The sequence below is a fragment of the Podarcis raffonei genome, chromosome 3, assembly GCF_027172205.1.
Source record: "Podarcis raffonei isolate rPodRaf1 chromosome 3, rPodRaf1.pri, whole genome shotgun sequence".
Lineage (NCBI taxonomy): Eukaryota > Metazoa > Chordata > Lepidosauria > Squamata > Lacertidae > Podarcis > Podarcis raffonei.
The window spans coordinates 56,578,402-56,591,413 of record NC_070604.1 but is presented as its reverse complement, the minus strand read 5'-3'; the positions used below and the strand labels follow the sequence as shown (position 1 = coordinate 56,591,413).

The 13,012-nt window shown below is 41.6% G+C and overlaps 1 protein-coding gene across 8 annotated transcripts in view; it reads left to right on the top strand.

Moving 5' to 3' along the window:
* Nucleotides 1-2,734: 2,734 nt before the first annotated feature.
* FAM184A (family with sequence similarity 184 member A) overlaps nt 2,735-13,012 on the top strand; it is a 64,932-nt gene continuing 54,654 nt past the window's right edge. For 3 of the 8 annotated variants that reach the window (XM_053381791.1, XM_053381793.1, XM_053381792.1), the window contains exon 1: nt 2,735-3,749. In XM_053381791.1, the coding sequence (XP_053237766.1) occupies nt 3,576-3,749 (174 nt within the window). In that variant the 5' untranslated portion in view covers nt 2,735-3,575. The remainder of the gene's footprint in view (nt 3,750-13,012) is intronic. The other 5 variants (XR_008329520.1, XM_053381789.1, XM_053381790.1 and 2 more) reach the window with 3 other exon arrangements.

Here is a 13,012-nt window from a genome sequence, read left to right as displayed (position 1 = left end):
ATCTGTGTTGGCTGGGGCTGATGGGATTTGCAGTCCAAAACAGCTGGAGGGCACCAGGTTGTCTAAAGTTCATATAGAGTCAGATCTGCATTCCTGCCTTTCTCTCCTGTGCAATGCTTCTTCTGCCTCCTTCCCAGCTGATCAAACTGGAGTCAAGGTCTAACCAAGAAACTGAATAGTGGTGGTAGCAGCAGCTAGTTGCATATGCAGCACACTCCAAAGCAGTGTTATCGTTTTGAATACTGATCATGGGTCTGTCATTCTGGTTTTAAAAAGAGTGCCACACGATAGGAGTCTGGAATTTAACAAAATAATATTCATATTCCTTAACAGATTGAGATTCCTCTTTCGTTTGAGAAGTTGGCAGGAGGAGCTCAGATAAAGAGTTTGGAGCCAGTGAAATAGAGATGAGTGCTGTAGCATCTTGAGATACAAGGGTTCTCTCTGGAAACATGATGTCAGATTAGCAGATTTGCTGTCTGCTATAGGAGTGTTGCTTAACTTCTAGTAAGCTCTGCTTTTCAGTTGTAACTGAAACAAAGAATACCAAGATGCTGCAAATTTCCCATGCACTGCCCCCAAAGGACATTAAATCCTGCAGCATTGTCCCTGAAACCTCTTCTTATCCCTTGGGATAGGAGGAACACTTAAAATGCTTTGGACTTGACTTGCTATTACTGCCATAAAGGCTATGTGTGCATTGGTAGCTTTAAGTGCAGTGAGGTTGTTTCTCTGTGGCATTTCAAGTCACATTTGCATGTTGCTGTGCACACTAGAGAAGCAGCAGGGATATTTTCACATGATGAGCATTACCTGTTTGGTTCCCCTGCACCTGCAACCTCTGAACTCCTTAAAGCTGCCGTCTGTGCATCCCACACCACAGTTCCTTGGCTACTGATGAAATGAAGTTAAGGAAAGAGCAGCCAAATATCCTTGAAGCCAAACTGAAATATATGGCTTTATTTCAAAATCACACCAACTTAAACTGTTTTAATTTATAAGGGAGTTTCATTGTTCATGTTGGTAGAATCCTGTCTCAGCTAAAACTGACAACAGATTTTATTGCAGATAAATCTTGAGGGATGTTCCTCCCTCTTGTATTGGCTTATTTAAACATAAATTAATTCCCTTTTTGCTTAGATAAATTAGCACATTATTTAGTGCCGTGTTCATTCCTGTATAATGCATACTAATCATGAATGGATTTTCATTCTGTGCCAGTTTCCTAAGGTTAGAAAGTTGAAACTCTTACTTGAAAGGAATTTGTATTTTAGAGAACCATCATTACAATATTAGTTCAGTAGATTTCATTTTTTTAAAATGGTTGATGACCTTGTGGAAGGCCACATGTTCTGAAATAGATAATAAATTCTAGATATGTTCTGTGTGTGATATACAGTATATCTAAGAAGACCTAAGTATGACCTTTACCACCCTCTTCTCTTGCATATACGGAGGCTAAGTGGTTGGACCGTGTACAGTTCTGGTCGCCTCACCTCAAAACAGATATTACAGAGTTGGAAAAGGTTCAGAAAGGGGCAACCAATATGATCAAGGGGATGGAGCAACTCCCCTATAAAGAAAGGCTGCAATGTTTGAGACTTTTTTAATTTAGAAAAAGGCAAGTAAGATGTGACATGATAGCTTATAAAATTATGCACAGTATGGAGAAAGTGGATAGAGAATTTCCCCCCTCCCTCTCTCATAACACTAGAACTCATAGACATCCAATGAAGCTTAGTATTGGGAGATTTTTCAACACAGCACATAATTAAACTATGGAATTCACTCCCACAGGAGGCACTAATGGCTACCAACTTGGATGGCTTTAAAAGAGCATTAGACAAATTCATGGAGGAGATGGTTCCTAGCCATAATGGCTATGCTCTGCCTCCAGTTTCTGGAAACCACAGGAGGAGAAAGAGCTCTTGTGCTTGAATCCGGCTTGCTTGTTTCCCACAGACAGGGGTGCCAACTTGAATAAAAAATTGCGGGAGCCTCACATAACTGATCGCAAGACGTGGTGCACACACACCATTTGAATGGTGATGCCCATTAACTTGGGGGGGGGGATCTCATATATTTTATTGGGAGGGAGGGACCTCGGCCCCTAGGAGTTGGCTCGTGTGTCTACAGGAAACTGTCCAGCCGCTGTGACAACAGGATGTTGGATCTGATGTTGACAACTGGCCTGATCCAGCAGACTCTCCTTATGTTCTTATTTCGCTATCATAAGTGCATATGTACACTATAATTTCAGAAGAATCTCTGGAGTTCTGAGCAGATGTGTTTGTTTCGGAGAGAGGGAGAGGTGATTTGCAATCGTTCCCAACGAAGGATCACTATGGCGGGAAGTAGCCCAGCAACCGCCACCCAACCTGCTCCTTAGGGCCGCCCTGGCCGTTGCTGCAGCCCGCGCTCGTGACGCCAGCGCGGGAGAGCAATGCTTATTATAGAGCTGTGTCCTCAGAGCCGCTTCTTGTGGGTCTGAACAGCACACGGCGCTCTCTCGCGCCTCCCTCTTAGCGCGCCCGCCGTAAAGGTTTTAACTAACCACCCTGGAGAGCGCATCTGCGCGTGCGCAACTTATAATTAAGTCCCTTTCCGAGGTACTGAAAGGGGCGGGAACTAACGGCGGCGGGCGGGCGCGTGGGGGGGGGGGAGAGAAGGATGGACGGCGGAAATGACGCCACGCGCGCGGCGTAAACAGTTCTCCGAGACCCTGGTAACGGAGCGTTGGCCTCTTGTGGCCAAAGAGCGCCGAGCGGGCAGCGTCGGCTTCGGTAGCAACAGTCGGCGTCGCTCGCTTGGGGGGGGGGGGCTTTGCCCGCTTGTCTTCGAGGCGAGCTGCGGCGGGAGGGGAAGAGGAGCCCCCCCCCGTGCGAGAGAAACGGCGGGGGGCGCTCCGCTCGGGCTCCCCCTCCCCTCGCGGGACCCGGGAAAGGGTCCCGCGGGGAGTGCCGCTCCCAGAACAGGAGGAGGAAAGGCGCCGCTGTGAGGGGTTGACGGGGACGGAGAGCACGAGACGCGCGCTCCCCCCCGTCCTCGCTAGTTTATCCGTTGCCCCAGGGGGGGAGGTTTAAAAAGGAAACGGCAGCAGGAATCTCTGAGGAGCCCGCAGGGGGCGGCTTGTGGTTACCTCAGGAGATCCTTCCCCGACCGCCTCATTCTTTCCTCCCTCACCTGAACTGAAGGGCAAGGAGCGGGGAGTCTGTGGGTCCCTCACCCGCCTCCCCTCCCCACGAAGGAAAATGGTGCAGAAGGAGCCAGAGTGGCAAATAAGGCCGGGAGGGGGACGAGGGGAGACGCTGTGAGTGAGAGGAGGTAGCAGCGGGGACTGGAGGGGGGGAGGTGAAGAGGTAGTTTGACCTGCCCCCCCTCGCCTTTCCCCCCTCACCCCCCGCCGTCCTGTTTGCCACCAGCATTAGCTGCTTTCCATCTCTATCCTTGTCTTTTTCCTCCGCCTGCAACCTCAACAACCCCCCCTCCTCCCCCACCCCTATTTTCGTGTCACCCTCGCCCTTCTCCTCCCGGCGCTTGGCAGAGCGGTTGGCAGGGTTTCTTTGCTGTGGAAGATGGCGACACCAGGGATGAGCTGGCAGCAGCACTACTACAGCGGCAGCTCCTCGGGGAGCGCTGGAAAATTCACCACCTCCACTTCTTCGTCGGCAGCCTCCTCCCAGCTCGGCATGGAATATAGTCAGGATCTCCATCTCAAAATGAGCAAGAAAATAGCGCAGCTCACCAAGGTAGGAGGGAGCCCTCCATCCTCTAAGCATCTCTCCCCCCCTCCCAATTTGGTAGAGCATTTGTTTGTTCTTTTCTTGCTCCCATTTTTTTTATTATAATTTTTCTGAACCTTAAAAAGTGTGTTTACAAGCCTGCATTGGAGAGAGTAAAGTCTCAGTTGTGCTGTCCACTTAAATCTGACAAAATTTCTTATAAGAAAGGGCTGCATTAATTTTACAATAGCTGTTGTGTCAGTTATTGCGGAGAGTACCTTGATAGGTGATAAGGTTGTGTCTAGTGTTGCACTTATTTCTCTATATCCACTTAATAGAAGAACCGTTTTAATGGCAATACTAATATTTATCATTGTCCCTCTTTAAGCATAAAAGTTGCATCTGTTCAAAGGGTAGCATTTGTGTGGAACAAGGGCTACAATCCTATGCACAGTCACTTGCTAGTCAACCCTGTTGAACACAGTAGGATTTACTTATGAGTAAACATGCATAGGCTCAGGCTGCATGTTTTTTCTTATGTTTGGAATCCAGTTATGTATCATCTCATGTGTTTAAATTGCTGTCTTGTTATAGCTCTCTGGCTTTAATATTGGTGCTTTCATTTATGCAAGTAGTAAGTTTTTTGGCTCCTATTGTATAATTCTTTTTGCATAATAATTCCACAGAATGAATCACTCTAGAATAATTTTAATGGTTATTTAGATTGTTGTCAACTTTCTTAAAGCCTACCTGTTTAATTTTAAGATTTTCATTCCTCATAGCAGTTTACAAAATGTAAAGCATAACAAAATACAAAAGAAAGATCCAACAAAAAAGAAAAGTAGCAGTATATTGTACAGCAAAAAACTGTGAACACAGCAATTATTAGATCTCAAGGGCGAACTGAAACTAAAAGTGTTTACCTCCCTTCAGAAAGCCAGCAGGGAGGATGCTAATTAACTTTTCTTAGGAGAGTTACATAGTATCAGGGCTGCTACAAAAAAGACAGGGCTCCTGGTGGAGGCTAAAATAGTCTGTCTTTTAGATGGATTCCAGAGCAGGGCCTCTTTAGAAGATCCAAGTAATGTACTATAGCATTGGCATGTGAGATACAACTGGTGAGAGAACCAGAATTCCAGACTTCTTGTTCTTGTGCACTTTTCTGGCATATTTTAGTAAATATCTTACAAAAATATGTTGGCCATCCACACCTTTCCTGCTCAAGTTGACTGGCATAGAAAATGGGTCCACAGTCCTACTCTTGAGCTGGTGCTCCAGGCTGGAATCAGATCTGATGCTGTAATGTGATTACGAGCTGATTCAGCCCCTCTACATCCCTGTAAATCCTCTATTTGGGAGAGTTTCTTGCATAGTTCCACCAGCTTTTTCTGCTTGCCCATGTTTGATGTACTAGAGCTTGCTTCCTGGAATAATGTAATGTAAGGTCAGTGCCTATAAACCTTTAGCATGGAAGCGTAGTAAGTTTGGGAAAGAAAAACAAAGATATAGATATTTCTTTGTACAGTACTCTAAAGCCAGGAACAGTGTTCTTTAACCTTATTTAAGGATGGCTATTTAATGAAGTGCAAAACATTATCCCAAGGAAAAAGAAGGCTCAGGCTATCCAGCCTAAACTGGTAGATTTGGGGATGAATTAAGGTGTATGTTTATCAGCCTATGTAAATGTATACAGTTGTAGTGCTGTACTCTTTGTTCAAAACATTGTGGCAAGTTTGTTTTATGCTAATAAATCTGTGGATGATTTGGTGGTGTTGGGCAATTGTGTTTTGAAAAAGTGGGAGACTGATGGTAATTTAGAGTAATAATATCTGTACTAAAAGGGGTATGTTAAGTTTTATGTATATGTGAAAGAAAATATTTTGTGCTAATGTAACAAATGCTTATATTAATTCCAATGAGAGTTGGTTCACTTTGGAGTCTCTTTATATTTGTATGTATTTTTAATGTATATCTTGCTTTTTATACATCTTGAATTGGCTTACAAAGATAAAAAATGCAGGAGAAATTCAATATCATACTTTTCCAGCCTTTCTGTCAACACAAACATTATTGTTTGCCCAACGGAAAGATCTTTCCTCTCCTCCCTCTGTGTGCTATGCTGGGGGTTCTCCTAAACTCCCAAAGCCAGTTTGAAGTGCATGAGAGAGCAGAGGGAAGCCCCACTGCATTAGCAGAAGTCCTTGCACAGGCTTCCACTAGCGGGACCAGTTAGTTGAATCTGACCTACAATGTACATAATTTAAAACATCACAAAATAAGAACATTAGAGCAGTACTCATAAGAAGAAAGGGGTCTCAGATGAGAGCAGAAAACTTGCTCATTACAAAAATGCTTTGAAGACAAGTTACTTGTTAACAGTCTGACTTTAACCTCCATTGATTTAGATTGGAGAAGTGTAATGGAGGATAGGTCTGTCAGTGACAATATTAAACATTCAAATTTGGAAGTAATATGCCTCAGAATAGCAGTTTCTATGGAACAACAGTTGGAGAGACCTATGTGCTCCAAACCTCTTTCTGTATTTCCCTGAGACACATGGTTGGCCACTGTGGGATGTTGGATATGATGAACCTTTGTATGATACAGCAGGCTCTTGTGTTAAAATACAAGAAAGTGTATAGGAGGCCACTAACCTTGTAACTTCGTCTCCATGCCATTTGAGGAAACTTGGATGTTCTAAGTTACTAAAAATGCACAATATACAGACTGTGTGTCACAAAGGGGAGTCTGATGTGACCTGTGGGTATATGGAATAGTTATTTTGTATAGAGTTACAGCAAAAAGGTACAGTGGTACCTCTGGATGCGAACAGGATCCGTTCCGGAGCCCCGTTCGCATCCTGAAGCAAACCTGCACAGGTGTGATTCGCCGTTTCCACGCATGTGCGTGACATCATTTTGAGCATCTGTGCAAGCGGTGAAACCCGGAAGTAACACGCTCCATTGCTTCCGGGTCGCCGTGGAGCACAACCCGAAAACGCTTAACCCAAAGCTACTTCAACTCGAGGTATGACTGTACTTGGGCTCTGTAGGAAGTGCCTTTCTTCTTTGCTAAATGCAGTGTAGACAAGTTAGAGCTACAACAAAATGTTGCATACTGCTGTTGTTCAGTATACCTTATTCGGGTCCTCCCCCCATCCCACATTCAGCATTCTGTGTGTACTGAACATGTTCAGTCCTCATTTGACTTTTTTTTGGGTTCTCTGCCTTTTGTGTGTGTTAGTAACAATTTTTGTGTTACTAGGTCTGCTCATGCCTTCGTTTTGTATGGTTTTAGCTGCAGATGTGATGGCATTCAGATGATTTAACTGAAAATAGAAGGACTGAGTGAGATGCCACAATAAAATGTTAATTATGTGTGGGATGTTGTGTCCTCTTGCTTCTTCCCCATTGAACATTTCACTACTTTTGAGTTTTTGTTCCTTCAAAGCTTCAACTTAGCTAGGTAGTAGTCCTCAGCTTTATTTATATATTTATTTATTGTATCGAATTATAGACAGCTTAATATCTGAAAGATCTCAAAGTGGTTTACAACAAATATATAACTGTATTTATATATACACATATAAGTACAATAACCATGTGCAAACAGCCAGAAAATGGGCTGAGCTTTATTCACAGTTGGTTGGATCCTACATATTGTGACTTGATTTTTACTTTTGGAATGGGCTTATCTGCTTGCTACAAAACCATACCCTCATGGATGCTCATGGGAATCAATGGATCCAGAGGAACAGCATGGGATGCTGTGGGTTGGGTGGGGAGCTGCAGTTGGATGGGCAATAAATGAGAATTAGGAACCTCCCTGGGGAGAGCAGAATTACCTCTTGTTCTGCAAGCAGCCTAATCCAGTATATGAACCTCATTTGTCCCACCACCTCTGTGACATATGAATTACCCATAAAAGCTTGAATAACTAATGGAATAACTAATGTCAACTATTGCTGTACCAGGGCTACATGAATAAAAGGTATCTTGTGCTTTAAATGTAATGGATGTGTTCCCAAATATGTTAACTTCAAATACATGCATAAAGTTTCTTCAGGTTTGTGTAGTGTTTCTTTGTCTGTCTTGAGAGAGGAAGGGAAATAAACACTCCTTGTTGTAGAATGAATCTTTGTTCCTTTTACCAATTAATGTATTGGAGTGGAAATGCTGGCAACTTGCCTGGACTGTAACAAACATTTCAGACTGACAGACTTGTCTATGTGAAAATGCTTATGATAGAGCTCCTTTCTTTTTGTCTGTAGTAGTTAGGCTTCAATGAGTGTAGACAGTTCACCCAAAGTAAAATTTCAAAATAATTGCATTTGTCTGTAATAACAATGCAAAAATGGTATGACGTCTTGGAGACCGACTACCTTTGTATAATAGTAGGATCTTTCGTCAGGTCTGAGAAGATGGAAAGCATAGGTTTTATCCAACTAAGTCACACTCAGAGTAGAAGACACATTGAAATGCATGGACTAAAGTTAGTAAAGTTTGTTGATATTTCTGTGGGTCTGCTCTGCATATCACTAACAATGGATACATGAAATCCTACAGTTTGCTGCTGATTATGCTCTAATACAGCATAGCATTGTTTAACTTTTGTAATGGTTACTGGACTATATGTACACGTGTCTTTGTAAATCAGAGTTCTTCAGCAGATCAGCAAATAGCATATGTTCCAGATTCTTTAATCTGCAGATTCTTTAATCTGCAGTTTAATCTGCAAAATTAGTTTTGAGGAGGAGTTCTAAAGTCAGTGAAACTCTGAAGACAGGAATTATCTTCAGTTCTCAGGGCTGATGCAAAACATTGCACTGCCAGAGTTGGGTGGACCATGTCACCTTTTCTTCCTCACTGCTTTGTCTCATCTGCTACTTGCTCACTCCTATGGTATAAGTTCTCAATTTCTCACTCTGAGGAAAGTGCCCTTTCTCAAAGTGAGGTATTATGAGCAAGGTCACACAGCACCTTGAGGTGCTGCTGTTTTGATACAACAGTGCTAGATTTACTTTTTAGAAGTAACTTTTTCTTCAGAGTGAGGAAAGGACTATGCTGCCAAGTTAGTGCCAGGCAGGTAGGAGGAGGTGGCAACAGTGGTGGATGGCTGGGTGTGAGCAGTGGCAGTGGTAGTCTGCTAGTCAGGGCAGACAGAGGGTGAACGGGGGTACAATCCACTGCCCCCATCCATATCTGAACCTCATGGCTCATAAGGCCAGGCCTGATGGTCCATTGCTACTTCTATCAATATATCTTTCAGCATAAGGAGCTTGATGAAATGTGTTTAATCAACCAGGAATCCTGGCTTAAAATACGTTCTGCTGTGTCAGCTTCAAACAATGGATCATAAATTTGCCTCGTTAATGAATCATTGTTTTAAACCAGGATCACTTCATTGTATATAATGCTAAGCCAAACTTCTTTAAAAGCAAAAACTTATGTGGATGTTATTCTGCTGTCTGCATGGGAGATGGGAGTGTGGAATGTTCAAGCTCAATGTTTCATTTGATTCATGGAGGCTCATCCACATAGTGCTAGACTATGGTTTGTGTGAACCATCTATGCCTCCGCAGTCAGTGTCTTTTGCTTCCACGTTGCATATGGCATGCACACAGGTCCATCTGCCTAATTTTCATTTGTGAAAATCCATGTAGAATCCTTCTGCATGTAATTTACAAAGGAATCCTGTGCATGTTGGCTGCATTGCTGCATTAGCAAGCTGGTGATCACAGTTAAATGGGTACAACAGCGATGAAGTGTCAGCAACTGGTCTCTATTCCAAACTGGTTATTACCAACCTAATGCAAATGCAAGTACTTACAGTATGTCAATGTAAGTACCATACTCCTTACATGTACTGCCCACTTGTACAAGTTTCTCTGAGTCAAGCCAATTAGTATTCTGCACAGTTCTATATATGCAGAATTTTAATGAGCATGCATTTTCTTGGGTCAGCTTCTTTTAGTAATCAAGCATTCTGGAAGCCAAAACTTTGTTTCTATGCTAAGAAGATAAATACAAAACAAAGCCGTGTGAGAGAAGCTTCTTTGAATTTATATACTTCTGTGCTGTGGTTGAATATCTATCGTAATCATATGGATGCTTATATCCTCAAACAATGGTAGGATTTGGGTCAGAGAGTTTCCCTAAGATATCTCTCCCCCACCAAAAAATAAATAAAAAAAATCCTTACATCATAGATGGCTTCAATGCTGAAAAACCTTCCAGAAATATATGAACAAATGGAACTTTTTATGTTCATTTTTTAAGGTGTTTGGTCACACATCATGCCGTGGAGTCTCATAAGAGAACACTACCCTGGATTTGTAATGGCCCAGAACTTAGTTTAAGGCACACATCCTTTGTTCCGTATTCATTTATACATGTGCTAGCAAGGGGACAGTATGATTCACAGGGTTTCAGTGGCTTAGCGCAAATGAGCAAATGTGCCTGTTTCTGGAGGAAAGATTGACGCTACAGTGCTCCTCCCACAGCCCTACTGCTTTACTAATTGTTGGGCTAAGCCATAGTAAGGCTTAGCATTTCAACCAAACCCAGTTTTGTCTTTTCTCCCCCAGACAAACCACAAATAATAAATTAAGAACAAACCTTGGTTACAGCTAGGGATGCATATTCTAGGGTGAAGTGTGCATATAAATGCATATACAGTGGTACCTCTGGTTACGAACTTAATTCGTTCCGGAGGTCCGTTCTTAACCTGAAACCGTTCTCAACCTGAGGTACCACTTTAGCTAATGGGGTCTGTAACCTGAAGTGTTTGTAACCCAAGGTACCACCGTAATTCCAAAAATAGCATAGGAACATGCATTATATCAGGAAAAATTATTTGCAAAAATAGTATATTAGGCAAAATCCTATACAAAAATTTGTACATTAGGAAAAATCTCAACTATAATCCTGATGAGTTTCCTTGAGAATTTTTTTTTTTTAATGAGAAACTGAAATTGACATATAAAAAGAGGAATAGAGGGGGGAAATGGATTTGGGAAGTTAGCAAGGGAATAATTTATAAATTATGTTACATATGATGATATGATGGGTGAGAAAGGGACTCACAACGTTGTGATCTGGGAGGCAGAATAGTATTTATTGAGATGTATAAAAAAATTAAACCAATGTTGTCAGTCCTGCTCAGAGTAAACCGACTGATTGTCAGGGATATTGGCTAAGGGAGCAATCCTTATGCACAAGAAAGGGGCATAAAGCAAAGTGTTGTAAATTAAGCTGGAGTAAATTTACACCAGATCCAAAGTCCAATCACCAATGGGACTACAAAGCTTTAGCTGTCACAAAATGCTATGGATCATCTTACTGAACTGGGCCAGAATTTACTGAGCTGTTGGAAAACCTTCAATATAGGTTTGGAAGTTTGAGATTCCTCTTCTTACCTTTTCACCTACCTTATAGCACAAATCTTTATATGTGCACCCAGAAGTAAGTCCCACTGAGTTAAATGGGGCTGATTCTCATGTAGGATAGCAGCCTCAGTCACTTTGCAAGTTTTACATTTACACAAAACAAGTCTTTTGAAAGCCCTGACATGTTGGCATTACACCTCAACACTCTGGAAATCTTTTAAAAAGCAATTTGAGCCAAATATTCTGGATTGTCATCCTAGCAGATTGAGCATTCACAAAAATCATTTGAAAATGAATTGTGGAAGTATATAATCTGTAGACATCCTTCATACAGTTTAGTCTTCTTTATACTGCTGCAAGTTTTACTTTTTGTTTATTAGTAATGATGTTTTATGTTCCATTTCACCCCACAGTTTTTCTAATATTCTATGTTGGAAAGTCTAAATAGTGTTTATTATCAAATAGTGTGAAACCCAAAGCAATCATGTTATCTTCTTGCTAAAATAAATGTTGGGAATTAAGTATCCTATATATTTAAACCTCCCCAAATATGTTTTCTTGCTACGTGGAACAATAAAAATTATATTAATTGACATTTTCTCCTACCATTTTGCAAGGGGACAAATCCAAACAAAATAAGACTGTTGAGTGTACATCATCAGTTTGCTGGGCATAGTGTAATTGAAGTCTCAGTTTTGTTGTTGGTCAGATTTTCTCAGTGGATGAAAAAGTTATATCCTAATTGTTTAGGTACTGATGACAGCAACAGTTTATTTAAAGAGAAAAATTCACTGCAGCCTTTGCCACTGTTTTATTTCCTACCGTCTCTTAAAACAATAAGCATGAGCCCCGAACGTGGCATCATCTCCTCTAGTCATGGTCTACCTGTCTAGCTATGCTTTTATTTTGTGTCACAGGGGTGACATAGATAACTGGAATTCAGTATGATAATTTTAATATTATAATCTGATTTTTGTCATATCTCTCTTCTTACTCAAGGTAACAGCTGGCTAACATTTGTTCTAGTAGCTGCTCCAATACTATTATAGCTTGAAGTTGAATGCGAGTTTATTTTTAGTTCCTGTCTTGAATGCTGCTCGGTAACATACTAATTAACAAAGTAATTACATTTTATGATTATCTGCCTGCTACTTTTGTCTGTAATACCATGATAAGTTGCATTTTTTCAATGCAACTGAGTAGATAACCTTAGCATTCATTTATAAATATCACAAAGAAACACAAAATGTGACTTTGATGTGACAAGATCAGACATTAAGATGAGCTGTTTGCTGAATGTCTTTACAATCCAAATTAAAGATACTTAGCTTTGGATCAAGAAATATCTTAAGTGAGTGGAAAAGCCGCTTGTATAAGGCAGTCCCCCACCCAACAAAATTCTTCCAATTTTCCCATTCTGCTGCAGCTCCTGCTATACCCACACCTTTCCTGCAGGGCCATTAACCCCCTTCTAGTAGTAATTTGTAGAGGAGAGTGGAGCCAGGAAAACCTATTCTGTGAGACTATAGAATCCTCTGCTCACTCAGTCTTCCTTAAGCTGTGGTTCTGAGCATGCATACTTGAACATAAGTGCTGTTTTAAAATACTAGGAATAACAGCACTCAAACAGCCAGAATCCCAAGGTGTGTGATGTTTTCCATGCTCACTAGGGGGCTTTTATTACATCCCCTTTCCAGTTGCAGCCCCCATCCCATAAAATCATCCCCTAAAAGTCAGCATTCTTTGGTGCAGCAGAAAGGCAATCATGAGTATAAGCCTGTTGCCTGAGTGTATGAGCTTCTCTAAATTTCTCCACTCTGATTAGAATCAGATTTTATTTAAAATATTCTTAGCAATGAAATACTTAGCAATGAAAAAGCAATACTGAGCAATACTTAGCAAT